This window comes from Hypomesus transpacificus, chromosome 24 (genome assembly GCF_021917145.1).
Source record: "Hypomesus transpacificus isolate Combined female chromosome 24, fHypTra1, whole genome shotgun sequence".
Classification (NCBI taxonomy): domain Eukaryota; kingdom Metazoa; phylum Chordata; class Actinopteri; order Osmeriformes; family Osmeridae; genus Hypomesus; species Hypomesus transpacificus.
Genome location: NC_061083.1, coordinates 5007913 through 5032274, shown reverse-complemented (window position 1 = coordinate 5032274; position 24362 = coordinate 5007913). Strand labels below are relative to the sequence as shown.

The 24362-nt window shown below is 51.8% G+C and overlaps 2 protein-coding genes across 2 annotated transcripts; both read left to right on the top strand.

Annotated features, from left to right (window-relative positions):
- Nucleotides 1–839: 839 nt before the first annotated feature.
- On the top strand, nt 840–10416 carry znf608 (zinc finger protein 608). Its single transcript, XM_047048397.1, has 9 exons — nt 840–1011; nt 3013–3265; nt 4654–4741; nt 4990–7360; nt 7770–8175; nt 8269–8447; nt 8780–8927; nt 9272–9331; nt 9585–10416. Exons 1-9 carry the CDS (start codon nt 907–909, stop codon nt 9602–9604), a joined length of 3630 nt encoding a protein of 1209 aa, XP_046904353.1. The 5' UTR covers nt 840–906; the 3' UTR covers nt 9605–10416.
- A 118-nt stretch (nt 10417–10534) lies between these two features.
- Nucleotides 10535–22839, top strand: LOC124486791 (centrosomal protein of 120 kDa). The gene is made up of 20 exons (XM_047048613.1): nt 10535–10805; nt 11124–11280; nt 11953–12067; nt 12180–12324; nt 12493–12641; nt 12916–13113; nt 13354–13581; nt 13675–13921; nt 14064–14307; nt 14734–14883; nt 15055–15237; nt 15431–15527; nt 15709–15909; nt 16012–16101; nt 16262–16354; nt 16455–16616; nt 19769–19891; nt 20041–20139; nt 21657–21802; nt 21927–22839. Exons 1-20 carry the CDS (start codon nt 10757–10759, stop codon nt 22141–22143), a joined length of 3093 nt encoding a protein of 1030 aa, XP_046904569.1. The 5' UTR covers nt 10535–10756; the 3' UTR covers nt 22144–22839.
- The last annotated feature ends 1523 nt before the right edge of the window (nt 22840–24362 follow it).

Below are 24362 nucleotides of genomic sequence, written 5' to 3'. Positions count from 1 at the left end.
TGTTGCATTGTATTGTATTGCATTGTGTCATATAATTTGCTTTCAATCGTACCAGTAACAGCCAAGCACTAAACATTCTAACTTGCACTCAGGTAAACGCATCTACTCTGGATACAATATCGAGAACAATTATGACGGTCAAAGAGTCTAAATTATTTTGGTCACGTATGTGACCATGATCGTTTGGTGAGGACAAGGGGTCACTCATCCCCACTTTCCCAGAGATTCAATCTCTGCCAGGCACTTTTAGGCTGTTGAAATGGGTGATAATCCAAAAGGTGTTTAAATACAGTCTATGGCAGTGGTCAACCCAAGGATATCGTTTGGCAATTTGACAATTGACTTGAATGCTGATTTGGAACACAATCGACAAAGAAACGGGAGATGAATCGGTTTTTGAAAGGAAAAAATGGACCGATGACGGATTGTGGGGAGCTGTCCGGCTGTCCAAACGCAACCGCTGTATCAGACAGACTGACAGCATTCCCTACCGTTCAAATCCGGGGAAATTTCAATGAGGAGTCAAGGAAATTCTCGTCAAAACGCAACAAAACTTCTAAAGATTCGGACACGCCGCTCCTCGCACTGTGTGGCATCGCTGAGATATGCGTAGGTAAAACAACCGAGACTCAAGGACGCCCCGGAGAGGGTTTGGAAATGAATTCAGCACCGGGCCGGGCGGTCAGCAACCTTAACACCAGTGATGTAACCGCTTCATGCGCCAAAGGCAAGGAAGAAAGAAAGGGGAAAAATCTAATCAGGGGTTGGAAAAGAGAGAGGGATGCTGTCAGGACGAGGAAAGAGAAACAGAACGATGGGCAAACGAGCCCCGTCTTCAAATCTATACCCCACCGTTCGTGCCCCGTCGGTAGCAGGGAGAATCCGTGCCATTGTGCAGACGGCGGGATGGGAGACATCTGCGGGTTGGATTGTAGAATAAAGAGCAGCGCTATTGTTGTAAGGAGGAATGACAACACTGGAACACCGGCAAAGAAACCGAGGACTGAAAAGGTAAGCTTTTGTTCCAAGTAGGCGATTTGAAAAGACAATAAACATCATCACCAATGATCCTAATATGGAATAATCTATTCATGTTGGAGGAAACATGATTGCCTGTTGTGATTCATCTGCAGGATGCTAGAGATTGAATTGAATGCAATGGCCTTATAAAATGTCTTAACATTCCCAGCACTCTCAGCTGTATAAGAATGCAGCAACAGAGGGCCTGGTAGGCCAAAGATTACCCCATTAATATCTGTTTGATAACATGACACAATGAATCAAATGATACAATTGTCGTGAGGGCCAGTGTCTCCTACCCTAAGCACGTACAGTGTAAAATACAGACATAGAGGTTTGGCACACTGCATGGCAAGTCAGCCTCGTGCGAGGGAAAGGAGAATCACACCGTCCTTCAATGAGAGAATGAAAGATGACAGAGTTCCCAGGCCTGTGGGGCACAGACCCTCGTCACATCAGACCCATCAAATCAAATGTTTTGATGTCCCTAATTTTGTTACCCACGGTAATACAATCAGCCAAAGCCATTGGTTGTGTGCAATATGTCAGAGATGATGTACAGACACGTGTCTGTATTAACTGTCCATAAGTCACATTTTGTGATTATCACACAATACTCACACGTGTAATTCTACAGTGCCATGTGATCATCACCTTTGATATATTTCTCTTCCTTGAGGACACTTTTGCCTTCCTTAGATTCCTTAGATTGACATAGGTGCATGATGTGGTGTTTATTGCTTAAAACATGGCACAAACCCCCACCCATCACATCTACTGTACACATGGCTCAGGAGATCAGAGGCAGTCTAAATTGAACGCAGATCTACAGCGTATTACACCATCTGTGCGTGCTTACACTGCGGTTAATTGTGTGGTTTTTCCAGTACGGCCCTACTTGTCACAAGGAGAAATACAGTATTCAACGCAACACTGTGTGTAAGAGATGCCATCAGGAATCCCTGCCTCTCATTCAGCTGGAGCACCAACAGGGGAAGTGGAGTGTGTGAACGGCGGCCATTTTTTCTCTCCGCTTCTGGCTATCAGCCCTCCACCATCAAGCTGCATATCATAGCCACACACACACATGCATGCACACACACACACACACTCGCACGCACGTACACTCACACACTGCCCCTCCAAAGAAGAACCCACTCTGACAATGGAAGCCAGAGTGTCTGTTCCTGAGTGCGATATAAACACACGCTAGTAACACAGCCTTAATGTAGCCCCTCACAGAGGTGTGTGTGCGTCTGTGTTTTATTGACTGGCTGGGTATGAGGAAGGGAGGGAGGACTGGAGGGAAGGGAGGAGGGGAGAGGAGAGGAGAGGAGAGGAGGGGAAGGGAGGAGAGGAGAGGAGGGGAAGGGAGGAGAGGAGAGGAGGGGAAGAGAGGGGAGGAGAGGACTGGAAGGGAGGAGAGGAGAGGAGGAAGGGGAGGAGAGGGAGGAGAGGAGAGGAGGGGATGGGAGGAGGGGAGGGGGAGGAGGGAAGGAGAGGGAGGAGGGAGGAAGGGACAGCAAGGCTGTGTGTTCACAGTAGCACACATCAGGCTTTGTTGTTGTCTCACAGCCCGTCCCCATCAGACCCACACAGTCCCCGTTTAGGATTCTTCTCTTCAAGCAGGAGAAGAACTCCTTTGCGTTAAAGAGGCGCATACATTTACATTGTAAATAACAGAACACCAACTGGATATTCTCGGGGGACTCACATGCCTTGTACTGCATGGGCGCAAGCCTAGCAATAGAAATGACTAAAAATCTCAATGAGAACAGCAGTATAAAATGACATCTCCAAGCACTGAGCAGCATACTATTACTGATTATCGCAAATAGGCTGCCATCATAAACTGAACTTGAATGAAAGACGTTATTTAAGAGTTGAGACGTTGAAGGGGAAATTCAGTCTGAAGAAGATGAGTCAGAGGTGATTGACTTCCTTTTCCCCTCGTCTTCCCCCAACATCTCCCCTTTCTTCCCCCTCTCACAGGTGGATCCAATGTTCACAGTGCCTGCCCCCCCTCCTCCCGGCCCCGTCGCCCCCCCAGGCTCTGTGTCTTCCGCCCCCTTCCCCCCTCCAGTCGTAGCCCCGGGTCCCAGGCAGCTTTTGGTGAGGACCCGGTCCATCGGCACTAGCACCCAGGACTGTAGCGGGTCGGACAGCGACATGGGGGGGGTGGGTCCCTGCCAGCCTGGCACCAGCGTCAACCTGGAGGGCATTGTGTGGCACGAGACTGATGAAGGTGAGGGGTCCGATCGATCAGCTTGCTGCCTCTCACACCAGCACCCACATGCAAATGTTTACTGGATCTGCATTCAGTTGTAACCCTGTTTACGGCTCCTAAAGAATGCCAGCCTAACGTAACATAGGAGTAGTGCGTTGGAGAGCAGAGCACAGCATATTGTTAGACAAACCCCTTCAGATTAACAGCAAATTTATTACAATTAAAACAGAAATGTGTCTTTGGATTTAATTTTTACAAGATGCTCAATCCACCTCTAGTGTGAAATTGATTTATGACTTTACAAGCTGCCAATGTTCTCAAGCCCAGTTTTAATTACAGCTCCTTTGCAGAAACCACTTGCACAGGGGAATTAATTTTATGTTGGCTCTGAGTTTTAAATTGGCCTGTGTTTGTGTCTAAAAAGATGCCTTTAGTTTTCTAAAGAGGATTGTCTCTATGTGTCCAAAGGTGGGTTCAGAGAAGAAGGTTTAAGCTGCACTTTAGGAGAGCTCCGGTGAGAATACCAGTAGAATTTGATTGTTATTTCCATGAAGGACAAATGTATGAAAAGCCCTTGGTGAATCTTTTGGCACTTCACAGACACTTCAGTGTCTGTGAAATGGAACTACGGTACTATCTTCTTTTAAGGAAATGACTGTAACTGGAGTGCAAGGTTCTTCTTTGAGACAGTTAAAAGAACACTTGGCGTTTGCTCAAATCAGCACTTTTATTTTAAGGAACTTTTATCCTTGACCTTTCAAAGGAGGATGAAGCAGCTATCACTTTGTTGCTCACTGTTGCAGGTATATGTTATTTTGACTGTACAGTGAGTAGTTTAACCACATCAGTTGCATGTAATGAGATAACCCCTGCTCCAGTAGAGAGGCAGGACTAGTGAGAAATGCAGAGAGAAAACACATTAACATTCATGTTGATTTGAGACACCGTCGTCTTGGCTTCATGGAGCGCTAATTGTGATGAATGCACATCAACATGTGATTGCGATGAACGCACATCACCATGTGATTGCAGCACTGGTTAAAGATGGAAACATGGCTGGGTTGATTGTGACTCTCCAGAGAGGGTGACACAGAGATGCACATTCAAAAATAACCATGCTTTGTGAATGCTTTTCCCCCCCAAAGCGTTTTAATTTAATAATCCATCGTTTTTTGCCTTGTCATTCAGAAACATAAACCTTCCTTGGAGATCCACAGCTTCGACTAGCGGTGTTATTCTAACATTACGCAGATGATGATGTCACTTTTAACATTTAACATTTGACATTTTCATTTAGCAGGTGCTTTTATCCAAAGAGACAAGCAATCAGCGTGTGACCTCATGTCCTTGTGACCTCTTGTCCTCTTGCTCTGTGACCTCACGTCCTCTTGCTCTGTCACCGACAGGTGTCCTGGTGGTCAATGTGACGTGGAGGAAGAGGACCTATGTGGGCACGCTGCTGGACTGTACCAAGCATGACTGGGCCCCTCCCAGGTAACTATGACGAAACATAGACATGTCACCACCACTGGAGACACAAAGAAGTTAACGAGCCAGTGACGATCACAGTTTGCGTATTTTGCTTTGGTCTCAGGCATTGTCAAGGGCTTACGTGAACACAATGTTATTAAGTACAGGTTTTTTAGCTGTAACTGTGCTGTTATATTGATATGAGCGTATAACTAAACCACTCTGTACATGTACAGCTGTGTGACTTGTGTGTTCCATCCCCTGTGTTCCAGGTTCTGCGAGTCTCCGTCAAGCGATCCAGAGACACCAGGGGGGCGTGGCCGAGGTAAACGGATGCGATTGGCTATTCCCGAGCGGCCTTGTGTTGACCCTACCCTGCCTAAGGTCAGGGGCTTGCCACACAAGAACCGGGGCGGGGGTGTGTCAGGGGGCGGGGCCATCGGCGGGGTCATCCACAGTAAGGGGCGAAGAGGCAGCCTGAACCTCATCAACAACTGCCGGACTCCGCCCTTTTTCTCTGTGGAGGAAACAAAGATTAGCCCCGCCCCCTTGGCTGTGGGGAAGAGGAAGAACAAGCCTCCAGCAGACCTGGACCTCAGTCTGGTTACCGACGACAACAAAACAGGAAATGGGAAGCGAATCCGTGCCAAGTCCCGCTCCGCTCCGTCCACGCCGCAGGGTAAGTCCGACCCCTCCTTCCTGGACCCAGCATGCACCTCTCCCATCCTGATCGACTGCCCTCACCCCAACTGCACCAAGAGGTACAAGCACATAAATGGCCTGCGCTACCACCAGACCCACGCCCACCTGGAGGTGGAGAGGAAGCCTGAGGGGGAGGCAGAGAGCGAGGAGAAAGACAGACTGTCGGACTGCGAAGAGACTCTCAGCAACATGACCTTTGACCTGTCAGAGACCAACAGTAACAGCAGCAGCAGCAGCTCCTCTAAGAAGCCAGGCCCCCTGTACAAAGTCACCACGGTGGGGCCTCCTAAGAACAGACGGCTGGTGCTCAGCAGCGATCACAGCTCCGCGCTCACCTCCAAAACCAGGAGGACCTCTCTGGTCAGGGAGGGCCTGATCGACGACTTGAGCAACCTGCCCATCATCTCCAACATGACCGTGGTCCTGGAGAACTGCCTGGTGGCGGAGCGGAGCTCCTCGGTGGAGATGCCCAAGCTGGAGGCCGAGGGTCTGATAGAGAAGAAAGGACTGGGCTGTGACAAGGGGAAGAAGGCCAACGGAAAAGTGGAGAAGTGTTCGTCCAAGTCGAGAACCAACCGCCCCATCGCCCCCGCCCCGGCTCCCCCGAAGCTCATCGCCATCCCCAACACCGCTTACACCCCACCCAACGCCGCAGAGACCACTCCCCCGCAGCAGGTCCCGCCCCTGGCCGCCGTCGGCGCTGCCAACGCCAAGCCCCTCCCGCTGAAGCCGATCAAGCCAAAGCTGGGTGTGGCCGTGGAGCCGGCGTTGGGGAAGGCGGCTACCCTGGTCCCCTGCAGAGACTCAAGGAAGAAGGAGAAGCGCAGACTGAAGGACAAACACAGCAGGGACCTTGCCAGGACGCCCAACGGGGACAACAGCCTCCCAGTCAAGATGGAGGACGTCGGGAACAAGGGGGTGGGGAAGGAGCCTTCCGGAAGCCTGTTGAAGGAGCACTTGAGTAAACAGGAAGTGGTAAACGGGCTGACGGGGTCCCAGGAGAGCCGCATGGCGAGCATCAGGGCGGAGGCAGACAAGGTGTACACCTTCACGGACAACGCGCCCAGCCCGTCCATTGGCTGCTCGTCCAGGCTGGAGTCCGGGAGCCTGGTGGGAGGGGACGGTTCCACCTCCAAGACCAACAGCCCCGCCTACTCTGACATCTCCGACGCAGGGGATGACGGGGGGTCGGACTGTCGCTCCAAAGCCGGCTCCTCGTCCTCGTCCTCCTCTTCCTCCTCCGAGTCAAACACCAACAACGTCAACAGCAGCACCAGCAAGACTCCGCCCACCGGCTCCGCTCCTCCCGGGCCGGGCAAGGATCCGCAGTCTCCTTATTACCATGGCTACGACCCCTACTACCTTCAAGGTTACCTGCAGACGGGCCAGCCGGCCAGCTCTACCTTCCACAAGAGCTCCGCACCCCACGACGGGAAGAACAGGAAAGAGGAGGTGAAGGAAGGCAGCGAGGAGAGAGACGGCCAAGAGTTCCCAGACATCAAGAAGACAGAGGGAGGGAGCTCCGGCTCGCAGTCCCAGCTCCAGCTCGCTATGAGCCAGACCCAGACAGCCTTGGCCCAGTCCCTGTACTACGGCCAGTACGCCAGGGGCCTGTACATGGACCAGAAGCTCTTGCTGGCCTCCAGGGGCTGCGATCAGCAAGGCGGCAAACAGAGGGGCGGCCAGGCCAGCAGGGAGGCCGAGGAGGGGAAACACATGTCCGCCTCCACTAGTATGTTGGCCAAGGGGTCAGACTCGGTCAAGGCCTGCTGCTCCAAGCCTGGCATGTCCTATGTGGAGATGGGCGAGCGAACACACTCCCAGTGTGGCAGGCAAGTGGAGCACCAGAACCAGGCCAGAGACTCTAATGAGATGAAATCGGCATCGGCCATGAGTCAAAACAATCAGACAGAGCTGGACTCAAATGTGTCATTTTCCAAAGTAAGTTTTTCACTCTGTCTTTAGCGTGGTTTTGGTGTATTAGGCTGGCATGTGTCTGCGGAATGTGGGAGGCGATGAGTGTGGGAGGGTTTTTAATGCTGAAATGTTGTTATATTTGACACACGAGCATGTGCATATTGATTTTAAAGAGGGAGATGAGATGAAGGTATGTCATTTTTACATAATGGTGCTGTTTTTGGAAAATACCACAAACCTATTGAAAATAGGGAGAGAGCATTTTAAATACATCGTTTATGTTGTGTAACAGGGTTGAAATGAATGTTCATGAGATTTCAGTCAGTGTCATGCACTTGGCTTCACTTGTGGTAAAGCTAATTGGTCCGTCGAGGATCAATTAAAGACCCAAAGTGACACCAACCACTTCCTCTTCCTCATGGGTCTCCTGTAGCTATCTGATGGGCCAGCCTGGTCCCGACCCAGCCAGACCCAACAGGACCAGGACATCCAGCAAATCCCTCAGGATCTGGACCCTGCAGCAGCTGACCTATCTAAAGACTGGGATTCGCCCTCTCAGCTTCCCCTCAGTAAGATGGGAGGGGACCTTAGAAAGGCCAAGACCCATGACCCGCCCACCTCAGACTCAGAGGACTGTGATAGGCTTGACGAGCAGGAACAGGAACCAATGGGTGTGCTGTGTGAGGACTCCCAGACTGCCCGAGTGGCGGTGTCCCCGCCCACAGTGCCCCAACAGCCCTATGGGCAGTACCAGTCCTCCTACCAGTACCTCCACCTGCCAGACAGCAGCCCCTCCTCCTACAGGGGGGTGTCGCCCACACTGGTGCACAACTACCCAGGTAAGAGTCAAGGGATGAGGAGGACTGAGTGGGATAGATTCCCTGGCTGTGTTCCAAGCCAGGGTGTGATGACCTGTGTCGTGTCCTTGCCAGGATTCCACTACCCCCTGTATGGTAAGACAGCGGGTACGCCGGGCAGGGAGACCGCAGGCAGGGAGGAGTCGGAGGTGACACAGAGCAGCCGCGGTGCGGGCAGCAAGCAGGCAGGGGAGGCTGCAGCACTGGAGATGCTGCAGCACCAGAGTCTGCAGTACCACGGCAAGTCCCCCGCGGTGAGTGGTCGTCAGGAAGGCAGAACCTGGAAGAAGAACTCAAAGGTAGAATGTGGAAGTAGAACCTGAAGGTACAACTTGGAAGTCAAACCTGGCTGGAAGTAGAAAAGTTGTAAAAGCTGAACATGATTTTTGGAAATTATATTTTTTCAGTAGTAGTGCCACGAGAAAACCAAAATACTTATATTTGTAGTCAGTTGCGGAGTAGAAGAATGTATATAATGTACAGTATGTGAGATGAAGTCTGAAACTGCCACAAACAACACTGTACACGACTATAAAAAAAATAGGCAGACAAACATTTAAGTGAGAATCCTGTGTTTCCGCCCCAGCCTGGAGAGAGAGGTTCGCCTGAGGGAGAGAGAGACACGGAGCGGGAGAGAAACCATGTCCCGTACGCCCGACACCTACACACGCACCACCACACACACCTTGGCATGAGTTACCCACTCATGTCTGGACAGTACGACCTCTACCAAGGTAAACCTCCTTATATCTCTCCATGCTCTCTCCCTGTCACCCATATCAGGTACATCTCCAGATGTATACACCAGTGCTTGTGTGAAGGCCTAAGTGATTTAAATGGAGATAAATGTACTCATTCATTTAATGACGGGTTGCATGGAGTGCAGCGCGCAGACTGAGGGCACAAATGACAAGTTTTTTCTGAAAACTCACTAATTGATAGAAGTGGTTCATTCGGCCCAGAGTGTTAATTATCCATCACAGCTAGACCAATCAGTCTGTTGCTACACTAGCATCTCCTAGCGTTCATCCAATGGCTATGGTCGATCAGTAGATCTTCCGTTGTCTCTCCTCAGAAGGATTGAGTTCCAGATCTCTGGTGCCAAGCCAGCAGGTTGGAGGACACCCATCTTCCTCCGGTAGGCCACTGTGTGTTCCTCTTCACATAACCATAATCATAACATAGGAGAGGTTAGTGATTGAAAGTATACTCACCAGTGATGTAGTGGTATACGGAAAAGTGGTTATGTTTTTGTTTTTTTTACTACGTTTATTGGGGTGGTTTTTAGACAGCTGGAAGGTAAGATGGTGGAATGCTGTGTGTATTGGAAAAGATTCAGTGGGTTGACTAAACTCTTCATCCAAATCTCATGTGTTTTTCTCCTTTTTCAGAGAACGAGGGGAAGAAGTGAACCATGTGACATGCTCACATGAAGACTAGAAGATTTTACAGACATCGATTCCATGGTGTTTATCATTGCCTCTGTGGGAGGCAGAAAGCCAGTTTCATTTCTTATTAATAAAAAGGCTTTTATACGAGTCCCTGGCAGTGGTCGTGTAACGTTGGTGGAGATACATCCGTACGACTGTCAGTCAAAGATGGAGGCCGTTTGGATGCCACTCTGAGAACTCCAGTCGGTAAAACCTTTGTGTCATCGAACCTGCCAGGATTGGCCATCTTTATAATGCACATGTATCGTAGTGAGTAATCTTATTATTGAATGTACTGACAATTGCAATATCCCAATGCTTTTTTTGTCCCATTGGGAAACTGCAGTAGAAAACGAACGTACCAGAGTCTATCAAAGTGATCCTCCTTGTAGTACTTGACTGTAACCACCTGTTGATTGTATCGTCTTTCTGTGGGAGTTAATCTTCACATTTTGCCAGTGCCATATAGAGTTGTTGTGTATATATTCTGTATAGCTGCGTAGCAGAGTGCGACATGCTTATCTGTACGTTTGTTTGTTTATTTCCATGCATCGTATGGTGATTTTATACCACTGCATCTCTTGCATAGTTTAAGTGGTTGTTATATTACTTGAATATGTTGTGCTACAAACTCTGTTTACAAGTATTGACATCTTGAGAGAAACTCTCGTCTGAGGCTGCCTGATCTGATCAGTTCACTCCCCTACTAGTATAAATACCTTGAAATCAGTTACACATGAAAACTGCTGTTGCTTTTTTATACTGTATATGCCTTAATTCATATGTCTGGCAATCAAAATTAAAGGATGTTTATATATCTTGGGTTTCGCATTTATTTCATTGCACTGCTGTTCACCTTTCCTGCCCCTAGAGGGCGTTGAAGTCTCCACCGACACTTCCGATTTTGAACGTAGGACCGGCGGCAACAAATGACAACAAAGCGGGTGTGCAGCCAACGGAATAACCAGTTCTGTGTAAACAAATCAGTTGTCATATCGAGCAACAAGTTGTTAAATCGTCTGTAGGACAGCTAAATGTTTAGGTCTACAAATAAATGCAACTATCTTGCTAGTATAGTGCGCCAGTATTAATGCGTCTTAGCTAAAGCCTTGATTAATCGCACAAATGTCAGAATGTCTTCGAAATCTGACCAACTTCTTATCGTGGTGTCCATACTTGAGGGTAAGCAAATATTTAACCTCTTAACACCTTCACCAAAAATGTATTGCTAGTTTAAAATAGCTAGCTAGCTAGCCTAGGGTGCTTGTTATTTTGAAACGTAGTGCTAATAATTAGCTACCTTTAGCAACTAAAGTTTAGAAAGCTAGCTAGCCCAGTCGTAGCTAGCTAACTGGCTATGCTCGCAACCTGAGACAACCAGCACAGCAGCATTACAGAGAAGCATGTGGTATAGTTTCATTGATATATGCAGCTGTTCTATACATCATTCAGTGATATCATGTGGAATTTGTGACTTTTAACTTTTCCCCCCATCCCCAGGACGTCAATTTCCCAAGAGCCAGCGCCATCATCTTATAGTTCAGGCTAAGTTTGATGGAGAGCAGTTGGCTACAGACCCGGTGGACCACCGAGAGCAGCCACAGTTCTGTACCGAGCTAGCCTGGGAGCTGGATCGGCGGACACTGCACCAACACAGGTCACTAACTCCTCCAAGCTACGCTGGTGTTCAAAACCTTAGTCACAGTTGCAACAAGCACTTCGGAGTTCGTGGTGGCTGACTGTCATTCCATCATGTGGTTGGTTTGCTTCTCCAAACCTTCAGTTCTGTCCATTAATTAACCTGCTTTAGCAGGGACTTTTTCCGGTCCAAATATCAGGGTTGTGATTGGTTCATTTAGTCAAATGTTTGAATATTAATTCGATTGTAAGCATGGCTACTTGGTAACAAATTGTGATTTTAAAAGTAGCAAAGTAGATTACTTAACTTAATTTGTACATAAGTACAAATACAATCATACACAAATGTACTCATAAAAGTACAAGTACACAAAAAAACTACAGTAATGTTAGTAGTTGTAATTTGTTACTTCCACCCCTGCACACACATAGAAGTGTCCAACATTATAATATCTCCCATCTTGTTGTCCTCATTCGGAGGGCAGCCAGTAGCTGTGATCAGCCACACAAAGGCGATGGCTCGATAAATGCAGTGTTGACAAATACATCATGGAAACTGCCTAGAGAGCCCACACAGATCTGAAGTTGAGCATGAGGATCGCGACTCTGATTGGCTGTGACAGCTCTGGGTGTTTGAGTATTGAGTTTATTTGGTGTCTTATCTGTGCTCCTCTGTCTTGATCCCTGTCAGACTGCAGAGGACCCCCATCAAACTCCAGTGCTATGCCATTAATACCAGCACTTCAGCACGGGAGTGTGTCGGATACATTGTCCTGGACTTGAGATCTGTGCAGGAAGTCAAACAAGTGAGCTTCTTTTTTCAGATTTCTAAAACACAGCCTCTGTCTCTCAGTCTCCTTTTCGACCTGATCTGAACAGAATGTACCCTATACTTAAACCTGACCCTGTTCTCCCAAGGATCCTAAGTGGTACCCGTTGCTAAGCAGCAAGTACACTAAGCTCCGCCCGGCTCTCCTGCTCAGCGTGACCCTGGAGAACGACACCAAGCCGCCGGACCTCACGCCTGAACGCTTCAAGGCCAAAAAGGCCCCACCCAGGCAAGGTGAGGGCACAAACTAAACTGTGCTAAAGTCAAAGGATGCTTTCTGACATTTCCCCAAGGGGATGAATAAGGCATCCCTCCATCCCACATGTCAAAGGTAGTTTGTACTACAACAGCACACACACACACACAGTTCAGGTGGCAGCTGTCTCCCTGTGGTGCGGTCAGGTTCCCCGGTGCTGGCGTCCCTGCTCCCTGAGAGGCTGGAGGCAGTGCTAGTGCAGCAGGAGGGCTACCACCAGATCGGCCCGCCAGAACTCTGCTGCGACATGTTCCTCCTCTCCGTCACCGTGGCCTTTGCCACCAAGCTGGAGCAGGTAGGGGGGGGGGGGGGGGGGGCGCGTATCCGTGGCAACCGGGTGCATTATGGGCTGCGCTGGGGGCAGATGGGTCGGGTGGTTTACTTGCTGTAGAACAGTTGTGTCAATGGTGTGTGATGTCACAAATACTAAAACCCCCTCTGTCAGCTTGCATCAATAAGTTATGGTTGATATCCATCATTGTGTCTAGCAATGATCTTAAGTAACAACACAATACTCTAACTACATCTGTGTTAATGCTGTGTTTTGTCTGTTATTTACTTTGTGTCAGTTGATCCCCAGTACCTTGAAGCTGGCTGGAGAAGGCTCTGAGTTCTTCTTCTACTACACTTTGCTGGGGAACGACATCACCAGCGAGCCCTTCCAGAACCTTCTGAGCCCCAGCTTCGAGCCGGAGAGGGCGTCCATCAGGGTCCGCAGCAGCGAGCCTGTGCTCAGGGCCTTCCTCGGCCTGCAGCCCAGCTTGCAGGTGCAACACCTGACCCTCTCTCTCACCTGACCCTCTCTCTCTCACCTGACCTTCTCTCTCACCTGACCCTCTCTCTCTATCTATCTCTATCTCTATCTCTCTCTCTCTCTCTCTCTCTCTCTCTGTCTCTCTCTGTCTCTCTCTCTCTCACTCTCTGTGTCTCTTTCTCGACCTACCCACCTTCTCTCCCCCTTCCCCTCCCTACCTTAACCCCCCCTTCCTACCTGCCTCCCCATCCAGATCCACCTGTGCTGTGGGAACCACTCCCTGGGCAGCACGGAGGTGTCCCTGGCAGGCCTGGCCCAGACGGGGGTGGACCTGCAGAGCCAGGTAGCCACCGTGGAGGGAGCCTTCGTCCTCCAGCCGCCCAACAGAGCCAAGCCCAGCCGGCCCTCCTCCGTTCCCCTGGACCTGCTGCCCACCGTGGGGGTGTCGGTCACTCTCAGGAGGGAGGCGCTCGCCACCCAGGTACAGACTGGAAACACACACACACACGTTTTCACATGATGTCGTGCAATGTTCTTTGTAAGACGTGGTGTTTCTCTCTCTCTCTGTTCGTAGGTGGAAGGGAAGGCAGAGGGAGGAGATGGGCCCCAGGTTCAGATACCAGCTCAGGGTGGAACTGACCCCCAAGGCCTCCCCTCCTCTCTCCCTCCGGTCGACCTGAGGCTCCCCAGCCCCTCCCCTGGCAGACAGTCCCCCTTTCTGGCCCCCCCGGCCCGGGCCGAGTCCCCCCAGCCTCACGAGCATCACCACACACACACGGAGAGCGAGGCTGACAGCCTCAGAGACGAGGCCTCTCCTCATGGTAGGTTCTGCTTCCAAAGATAGAACATCTGTGATGTAGCCAGGTAGGCTGTGGATACATGAATAAACAATACATTTCTGTAGTTCTTTATATTGCTTTTGTTGCATTGATGAACCCCCCCCCCCCCCTGTGTTTACCCCAGCCCCTGCTGCCCCACCCCAGGAGGAGGAACTGGAGGAGGAGGAGCTGGAGGAGGAAGTGAGGTTGGAGGAGGAAGTGAGGTTGGAGGAGGAGGAGGTGGGTGGTCCGGAGGCCGGGCCCTCCTCCATCAGTGTGTCGGCTCCTAAGATCTCCATCCCCTCCTCTGCCCACCACTACTGCTTCTCCATGGACCTGCGCAGCATCAAGAACCTCACCCTGACCTTTCCTGTCAGCTGCACCCTCAGGTACCTGCCTCACTCTGCTTCCCTCTGCCTCACTTAGCCTCCCTCTGCCTCCGTCTGCCTAGCTCAGCCTGTCTGAGCCTCACTCTGCTTCCCTCTGCCTCCGTCTGCCTCGCTTAGCCTGTCTGAGCCTCACTCTGCCTCTCTCAGCCTCCCTCTGCCTGTCTCTGCCTCCCTGAGTTATTTGAGGCGATGTACAAGCATAGTACTAACAGTATTTTGTTGGTCAGAGTCAAGCAACGGTCTGCATATACTGGCCACATCAAAGTAACCACATCCCTGCTGCCGGGCACTGCGAACAAAAACACCAGTACTATGCAATACTAACAGCTTAATCACTTAACTACAGTGAAACAACAACATCTCTGTGGCGGGGGGGGGGGGAACAGTTCAGCATAAACCACATCCTGATTCTTGTTCTACTGCCAGGTATGCGTACCAGTACTTTGGCAGCGCGGCGCCCATCATGACCAACCCCCCGGTGGAGGTGAGGAAGAACATGGAGGTGTTCCTGCCTCAGTCCTACTGCGCCTTCGACTTCGCCGCCCTGCCTCACCAGCTACAGGACACCTTCCTCAGGTCAGTCTCAGACACAGTCTGGACCCAGGAGGACGACAGCTCTTCCTCCAGGGCTGCTGGTTAGGGAATGAGGAGAGGATTCTCGTTACACGCGTGAGATAACAGTAGGTCAGTGAGTAAGCATGCACTGCCGCCTGGAAACGAGACTTTGCTGTGTCCCCTTTGCTCCAGGGTGCCCCTGGTGGTGGAGGTGTGGCACCGCGACCCCAACAGCAGAGACCTCCTCCTGGGCACGGCCAGCGTCCAGCTGTCCCTCCTCCTGACCTCCGAGAAGACCCGCTTCCTGGGGCCCTCCGGCCGGCAGCACTGGAGGCAGACGCACTCAGACAGGATCCCCGTCTACAAGGCCCAGGGGTGAGGAGGGTTCCATGTCGAGGAGACTTTATTGGGCTGGTTCTGTGGCCTGCAGTTGAGCATCAGCTCCACCAGGAGGCGCTCTCACACTGAGTTTGGAGGGGTCGTGTTTTAAATATGTTTTTCATGAGTTAGTCTGCTTTGTATTTCACAAGGCCAGTCTTGATGAATGTGTGTGTGTGTGTGAGAACAGGCCCAGTGAGAAGGTGGCTGAGCTGTGCTACGTCACCACCCTGGAGGACATGGGGCTGGTGAGAGCTCAGGAGATCCTGCTGTCTGACTCCTCTCAGGTAACACACACACACACACAGCATGTCTTTCTGACCCCACACACAGACCTGCTGGAGAGACTCCCGAGAGAGACTCCAGAGAGACCCGCTTCAGACGGGTGGACAGACTACAGATTGTTTAGATGGATCCATCTAAGATGATGGAAGATGGACTCACCACAGGCGTTGTGTTGTGTGACAGAATGGACAGCCAGCCCCACAGAGGGCGCTGTCTGCTCCCAGGCAGCCAGCCCCTGGAGGAGGCCCTGCCCCTGGAGGAGGCCCTGCCCCGGGACCAGCCCCCGCCCCGGGGGGCCTCCCGCCCAGGGAGACCCCCGAGTACCAGGCAGCGCTGGAGCTGGAGATGTGGAAGGAGATGCAGGAGGACCTGTTTGATGACCAGGTCAGAACCATGCACTGTGGTGGAGTGGGGGTGTTCCACTGTGGGGGGTCCACATGTGTATGTGTTCTGACTGTGTTCTGTGTGTGTGTGTGTGGCCCCCAGCTGAAGAAGAAGGAGCTGAGTCACATGCAGGCGCTGGCTGAGGAGTGGAGGAAGAGAGACCGGGAGAGAGAAGCTCTGGTCAAGAAGAAGGTACAGTCCTGAAGAAACTTCTAGTTACTACTGATGCCACTCAGCCATGTTCGTGTAGTCAATATCAAATATACATTTATAAAGGTAAAAAAAACAGTGTTGGCTCAGTTGTAACCTTGCGTGTGTGTGTGTGTGTGTGTGTGTGTGTGTGTGTGTGTAGGAGCAGGAGTACAACCTCCTGGAGGGGCAGCTTCAGAAGACCCTGGCCGACCTGGAGAAGAGAGAGAGGCAGCTGGCTCACGCCGAGACAGAGGTGGGGCGATCAAGCAGAGTTCACAGGGTCAAAGTTCACACGCGCGCGCTGTCGCAGACGGTCTGACTGTCTGTGGCTCCTCCCCCCCCCCCCCCTCCAGACGCAGCGCCTGCAGACGGAGCTGCGGGCGGAGCACGAGCGCACCCTGAGGGAGGTGCAGGAGGGCGGGCGCAGGCTGCAGCAGGACTGCCACCACCAGGTGGAGCTGGAGAGGTCAAAGGTCAAACATCTGGAGGAGGAGCGAGCCAGACATCAACAGCAGGTGAGTGGGGAGGGAGGGAGGGGGGCTGTGTGCGTGTGGAGGGGTGTGTGTCAGTCACTGGCTGCTCTTTCTAGCAGGGTCTAGCTGGTGCCCTCGTGTGACCAGTGAGTGTGAGGTCATTGGGTCACTTCCTCCACATCCTGAGGTCCTTGAAGAGGGGAGGAAGGAAAGAAGGAAGGGAGGGAGGGAGGGCCAGGGGAAGAGAGAGAGATTGTTATTGCATTAACTACAGCTTCTGGGACGTCTTGATATTTAACTTTCAGACTATGTTTAAAACTATTAGAATTACTTTATGCAGATACATTATCGCCAAAGCTCGTCTTGTCCACTTTAGCCAATGAGATCTTTCCAGTCCTGGGTTGTTGTGGAGTGAGTGTGAGTTGGATGAGAACCCAGCATCCATGTGTTCCCAGCTGGGACCATGAGCCCTGCTGCCCTGCAGCACACACACACACACACACCCACACACACACACACACACACACACAGGCACACACAGGCACACACACACACACAGGCACACACACACACACACCCACACACAGGCACACACAGGCACACACACACACACAGGCACACACACACACACACCCACACACACACACACCCACACACACACACATACACCCAGACAGGCTACATGCATATATGATACGGTAATGCTTTAAAGTGAGAGTGTGTGGTGTCGTGCTGTGATTGGCTCACTTCCTCCTGGTGGTGAAGCAGTGAGAGTTTGATGGCGTCCAGACCTGAGTGCTTGATCCTCCACTTGACTGTTTCATTCAGCTTTCACTTCCACATTAGCTGCTCCGTCTTCTAGCACATTTCTCTTGTTATTCCTCTTTTTCTCTTCCTCTCTCTTTCTCTCCCAGTTCTTCGTCCTCATTCCCTCCTTGACACACACACACACACACACAGGCACACACACACTAACCCCCACACCCCCCTCTCTGGTTTCACAGAGAAAGAAAGTTGAAGATAGTTTGTGTGTTATCTCCTCTCTCTCCATCCTGCTCTCAGACAGCCCACTTAGTGAAATACTTCTGTCTGCAGTCTCGCTCTCCCAGAGAACGGCTGGCTCCTCTGCCGGCCATAACAAATCAAGCAGAGGAGGTTTCTGACACGCGGAGAGAAGCCAGGGTTAGGGATGAGGAGCAGCCGGGGATGTGCTGAGGCTGGGGCTAGAGCAGAGGCTGGGGCGGGGGTGGGGCTGGGGGTTGGGCTGAGGCTGGGGCTAGAACAGAGGCTGGTGCGGGGGTGGGGCTGGGGGTTGGGCTGAGGCTGGGGCTAGAACAGAGGCTGGTGCGGGGGTGGGGCTGGGGGTTGGGCTGAGGCTGGGGCTAGAGCAGGGGCTAGAACAGAGGCTGGTGCGGGGGTGGAGCTGGGGGTTGGGCTGAGGCTGGGGCTAGAGCAGGGGCTAGAACAGAGGCTGGGGCGGGGGTGGGGCTGGGGGTTGGGCTGAGGCTGGGGCTAGAGCAGGGGCTAGAACAGAGGCTGGTGCGGGGGTGGGGCTGGGGGTTGGGCTGAGGCTGGGGCTAGAGCAGGGGCTAGAACAGAGGCTGGGGCGGGGGTGGGGCTGGGGGTTGGGCTGAGGCTGGGGCTAGAGCAGGGGCTAGAACAGAGGCTGGGGCGGGGGTGGGGCTGGGGGTTGGGCTGAGGCTGGGGCTAGAACAGAGGCTGGTGCGGGGGTGGGGCTGGGGGTTGGGCTGAGGCTGGGGCTAGAACAGAGGCTGGTGCGGGGGTGGGGCTGGGGGTTGGGCTGAGGCTGGGGCTAGAGCAGGGGCTAGAACAGAGGCTGGGGCGGGGGTGGGGCTGGGGGTTGGGCTGAGGCTGGGGCTAGAGCAGGGGCTAGAACAGAGGCTGGTGCGGGGGTGGGGCTGGGGGTTGGGCTGAGGCTGGGGCTAGAGCAGGGGCTAGAACAGAGGCTGGGGCGGGGGTGGGGCTGGGGGTTGGGCTGAGGCTGGGGCTAGAACAGAGGCTGGTGCGGGAGTGGGGCTGGGGGTTGGGCTGAGGCTGGGGCTAGAGCAGGGGCTAGAACAGAGGCTAGGGCGGGGTGGGGCCGAGGCTGGGGGTTGGGCTGAGGCTGGAGTTGGGCTGAGGCTGGGGTTGGGCTGAGGTTGGGGCTGGGGTTGGGCTGAGGTTGGGGTTGGGGTTGGGCTGAGGCTGGGGTTGGGCTGAGGCTGGGGTTGGGCTGAGGCTGGGGTTGGGCTGAGGCTGGGACAGTGTGACCAGACCAGGCTGGGATGTGACTAGTTCTCATCTCCCCTTGTCAGGAATGTGTAAACACACATCTGTCTGCCGTCCACACACCAGAACTCTTCCATCAGGTCTGGGGCTGAGCTGCACACACATCCTATAGCTCTCTCTCTCTCTCCCTCTCCCTCTCCCTCTCCCTCTCCCTCTCCCTATCCCTCTCCCTCTCCCTCTCCCTCTCCCTCTCCCTCTCCCTCTCCCTCTCCCTCTCCCTCTATCTCTCTATCTCTCTATCTCTCTATCTCTCTATCTCTCTATCTCTCTCTCTCTCTCTCTCTCTCTCTCTCTCTCTCTCTCTCTCTCTCTCTCTCCTTCCCCCCTCTCTCTCTCTCTCTCTCTCTCTCCTTCCCCCCTCTCCCTCCCTCTCTTTCTCTTTCCCTCCTTTTCCCTCTCTCTCTGTGTCCCTCCCTCCCTCCTTGTATCTCTCCCTCCTTCTCCCTCTCTCTCTGTGTCTCTGTCTCTCTCTCTCTCTATGTGTCTCTCTCTCCAGAGGCAGTGGAGCCCTGGCTCAGTGTAGGTATTGGGTGTGAGGGGATGGTTCCTCACCCTGTGGAGTCTTTGAAGTGTGTTTAGTAGTGAGAGCTGCCAGGCGTCTGGAGCCCTGCACTGTTGACACTCTGCTCTCTTGTTTTCCAGCATTACTGTGAATTACAGACTTAAGTGTAACCCATTATCTTTATGGATGACCCCATGCTATTTATAGTCAGTATTTGAAATGTTCTCATTCTCACTCTCTCTGTCTCTCTGCCTCTCTTTTCACCTCTCTCTCTCTCTCTCTCTCTCTCTCTCTCTCTCTCTCTCTCTCTCTCTCTCTCTCTCTGTCTCTCTCTCTCCTCTGTCTCTGTCTTGTCTACCCCTCGTTCTCCCCTTTCTCTCCCCCCTCCGACCTCCCTGCCCAGCTCCTGGATGCGGAGGGGCGCTACAGGCAGCTAGAGAAAGACTTCCAGCTCTCCAGAGAGCAGCAGAACATCCGTCCTGAGATTCGGCTGCAGTCAGAGATCAACCTTCTGTCCCTGGAGAAGGTCACTTCACAAAACCGCACATGACAAAGTCTCCTCAGTGCTCTGGGATCGGCTCGCAGCCTCTGTCCTTGAGACCTAGCGACAGTTCATGTTTCTGAAAGCTCACTGCTTTATTTATTTTTTCTCACTTATGTCCTCCCTAATTTAAGGTGGAGCTGGAGAGGAAGCTGGAATCCACCACTAAGTCCAAGCTTCACTACAAGCAGCAGTGGGGGCGCGCCTTAAAAGAGCTGGCCAGGTTTAAACAGGTACTGCTGCCTCCTGGGCCACACTGGGAGACGGTCTGAGCAGCGTCCATGCTGAGCTGGGAGGGGGAGCTCCTTGGCACACCAGATTCTTAATCACAGTTGAGAATTTCTCCCTCCTAGACGTGTATATCTAGTTGGTGACCCCTGTAGATGTTATGGTTTGAGTCAGCCTATACCATATTTTCCGAGGTCGACTGAAACAATGCAGTCTCCTGGAGCCGCAGAGCGCCGGGCACCTCTGTCTGGTCTGGAACCCCTGCCCTGCTGGGTCAGAGACCCCTCAGAGAGACTAATGCTAGGGTAAACAGAGCAGACAGACCAGGCTTATCAGGACTCAGTAAGAACTGTTAGAGACACAAGCCAGCTGGAAATGGTGCGGCCTCCTTCCCCTTTCCCTCTCTAAGTGCCAGATCTATGTTAAGAAAACACCCGTTGATTTATGCTGCACTAAGGGGCTTCATAACTTAATGTGGGCCAGGACTATAAATCTTGTTTGTATTGTGTGCAGAAACAGCGCAGGCCTCGACCATTTGCATGTCTGTGCATTGTTGGTGTGGTTTATCAGGCCATGGGTGGGACCAGCCTACATGCTCGCTCGCTCGCTCGCTCTCTCTGTCTGTAGTCGGGGTGTGTTTAGTTTGCTCTACTATTTCACCTCTCAGATCAACACCATGGCATTGTGTATAACCAGAGTGGGGTCATAAAAATTCCTTTTGTCAGAGGCCCAGCCTTCTGGCCTGGTCAGCCCTGCGGAGGAGCCAGACCAGTTCTGTCAGAGGCCCAGCCTTCTGGCCTGGTCAGCCCCACAGAGGAGCCAGACCAGTTCTGTCAGAGGCCCAGCCTTCTGGCCTGGTCAGCCTCACAGAGGAGCCAGACCAGTTCTGTCAGAGGCCCAGCCTTCTGGCCTGGTCAGCCCCACAGAGGAGCCAGACCAGTTCCTGTCTGGAGGTTCCAGTCTGGTCCTCCTGTTCTCCTCTTATCTCCATGTTATCACTGCCCCCCCCCCCCCCCCTCGTTTAGCCAGCAGATCCAGTTCATTCTGGTCGTTCTGTGGGGATTGTGATGGGTTGGGGTCGTCAACAAGTAGTCGCCATGGTAATGCCCCTCCCCCCCCCCCCCCCCCCGCCAACGTGTTCCAGGCTGCCTGGCTGGTGACCGAGCCCCGAGAGGGACGGAGGTGTGTCAGCCTGCGGGCCGTGTGGAGGGGGGCTGGTCAGGGTCTGGCTGGTCTGGGTCTGGCTGGTCTGGGTCTGGCTGGTCTGGGTCTGGCTGGTCAGGGTCTGGCTGGTCTGGGTCTGGCTGGTCTGGGTCTGGCTGGTCTGGGTCTGGTCAACCCGCAGCTCTGAGGTGCAGCGGGTTGATGACCGGGCAGCAGCTCGTTCCTCTGGACGTGTTTTTGGTCTGCATGTCTGTTTGTCCATGAGGGACAGGGAGATGAACTGGGGTGTGTTGGTTTGTGTTCCTGAAGAGGGCTAACACCCCTCCCTCTTCTGTGTGTGTGTGTGTGTGTGTGTCAGAGGGAGCAAGAGAACGCGATGACACGGCTGAAGAAGCAACAGCAGGAGCTGGAGAGCATGAGGCTGCGTTACCTGGCAGCAGAGGAGAAGGAAGCTGTCAAAACAGACAAACAGGAACTGGACGACATCCGGAATCAACTGAACCGGTCAGACACAGACACACACACTCAGACACACACACACACTCAGACACACACACAAACTAACCCATTTCTAGGTTTCTATTTCCTTTACCAGTTACCATTCTTTTTTGCGTGTGCGTCTCTCTAGACTGAAGCTCCAGGAGGAGCGGAGGCCGGGGTGGGGGGAGGCTGTCCCCGCCCCCGGGGGCGTGTCCCTGAGCGAGGGGGCGGAGGAGCACCTGAGCCGCCTGCTGGAGGAGAGAGACACGCTGCTGCGCACCGGCGTGTACACGCACGACGACCGCATCATCAGCGAGCTCAACCGGCAGATCCAGGACGCCATGGCGACGCGGCCCGCTCACTGACCCGGGAGACGGCCGACCGAGAGGGAGAGAGAGAGGGGGCGCTCGCTGGTTGGTGGTTATCAGGCCTGGTAGGCAGCTGGTAACCCATGTGATTCTCATGGTGACCCATTTAGTGGGCTTGGGAAAGGCATGTCTAACCAGACAGCTTCCATGGACCTGTAGGACTGTTGTCATTGGATCTCCACTAACCAATAACCAGGGGCCGTGTCGACGAACGTTTTACCATGTGGAGAGAACTGTCTTGGACCAATAGAGTCTTTCATTGGGTTAGACCTGTGTTACGTGTGTGGATAGGGATGTTGGGTTTGAGCTCAGCTGGCAGTACTTGATATGTGTGAGTTTATTTTTATTTTTATATGAGGCCCGCAATAATTAGTTTTTGAAGGAAAAGTAGACGAAAGAAAAGACCAAAATTATTATTTACCTCTTGCCATCCAGAATTACTGGTGTGGCAAATGACAGACTTAAGTCATATTCCAGCACCCTGAGCCAAGGTTTGTTCTGTCAGTACTTGTAGAGGTTCCTGTGAACACAAGAGGGCGCCAGAGCATGGGAAAAGTCCTCAGTAAAGCTTGCTATCTTTCCTTGTCATGCAGATCCAGCATTACTGAGCAGCACTATTTATTTCTGACTGATGTGCATTTCTGCAAATGTGTATATTGATTTATTTGTGTTAAATAAATTATTTGGAGGTACTGTTGTGGTTTACTGTCAGTGTGTGTTTTAAGCTGTCTTGTAGGCCTACAGTCCTACACACACTCAAATGTTACTGTGTTGAAAGTTAAGATTGTACATGTAACAGCTGTCAAGTGATTTAGGGAACATTCACACCTGCTTCCTTCTCTTTTCTGGGGTTCAGTTGTATTTGTGTTTGATCCAGAGCGCAAAATATACAATGATAATCGGGGAGGGTCAGCAGAAACTAAACATATGTCGTCGTTTGGCACTTAGTAGTGTCATAAGGCCAATTAGACTGTCTTGTAGAAAGGAACTTTACAGGAACCCCTGTGGCTCAGTGGTGTAAGCATGTGTACCATAGAGACTATGGCTTAACATGGTACCCTTGGTTCAAATCTTGCGCAAACCTATTGATAATTCATGTAACTGATATTAGTTCAGTAATATATGTTATTTTCATCCATCTGCTGCAGGGCCTTCTCATAGTTCTTACTTGACTTCACCTGAGAGATACATCACCAAATGATGGAGACGTCATGTATTGGCATACCAAAACACAACCCTTAACTGTGTGTGTGTTACTGGAAAAGCTGCTCTGTCTATAATGTACATGTACAAGAAACATTGTTGTTTATCTCTTTTGGGCGGGGCCAAGTCTTAATTAGAGGGGTCAAACACCCCCCCCCCCCTACAGTAGATAGATGGTTTGATCGCCATGTATGCAAACTCACCGGGAACCTTCTTGGTTTGGGATCTATGTCCTGTGAGAGGCATTGCCAAACTGCTGCGATGCCGCTGGCAAATAACACCCAAAGAGTATTTAAATAGTTTAATCCATATTTAAAAAGGACACAGATAATGAATCTATCTAGGTTCAACTGACAGATTAGTGCAGGGCCATAATCTAATATATATCCCCCCAATATTCAAATCTGGTCAAAATAAATAAAAAAAATAGATCATTAAATAATTACTTAAATGTGTCATTAATTAATTAAAATAGGAATTAAGTACATAAACTAAACAGCGCCCCCAGTCAATTGCATTTTCATTTTCATGTCACAATGTATTACAGTACTTCTTGAACACCTGATTCAAATGATTTAGGTGAATGAATTAAATGAATTATTAAATGTTGTTATCAAGCTCTTTGGAAGCCTGATAACCGTTCATTTGACCACACCAACCAAGTTAACAAGGGTGTGATGTGGATCTCCCCTGCAGATGGTTTGGTCCATATTAATTAAACACCTGGACTCTATAAAGGGAGCTCATTTGAGTATGTCATGGTACACAAGGGGGAGGGGGGGGGAGAGGCTGTCCAGGTGGTCGGACACACAGCTGCTCTGCGTCTGGAGCAGCACCCAGGCAAACACGTACTTCAGAGCCTCGTTCCTCTTCCAGCTCTCCCTGGCAGAGACGGCCGACAACACACAGGTCACAGACAGAAAGAAGTCACTGGCACAAGGGAAATACAAGCACTCATAGATGAACGCTTCTTAGTCTTGTATTTAGACCTATCTAGCCTTCCTCTACAAGCG

Coding starts and splice junctions, on each gene's coding strand:
- znf608 (XM_047048397.1), top strand. CDS start 907: ATGGGAGACATCTGCGGGTTGGATTGTAGAATAAAGAGCAGCGCTATT. Junction 1,012..3,012: donor AGAAACCGAGGACTGAAAAG/GTAAGCTTTTGT, acceptor CCCCTCTCACAG/GTGGATCCAATGTTCACAGT. Junction 3,266..4,653: donor GTGGCACGAGACTGATGAAG/GTGAGGGGTCCG, acceptor TGTCACCGACAG/GTGTCCTGGTGGTCAATGTG.
- LOC124486791 (XM_047048613.1), top strand. CDS start 10,757: ATGTCTTCGAAATCTGACCAACTTCTTATCGTGGTGTCCATACTTGAG. Junction 16,102..16,261: donor AAGCTCTGGTCAAGAAGAAG/GTACAGTCCTGA, acceptor GTGTGTGTGTAG/GAGCAGGAGTACAACCTCCT. Junction 16,355..16,454: donor TGGCTCACGCCGAGACAGAG/GTGGGGCGATCA, acceptor CCCCCCCTCCAG/ACGCAGCGCCTGCAGACGGA.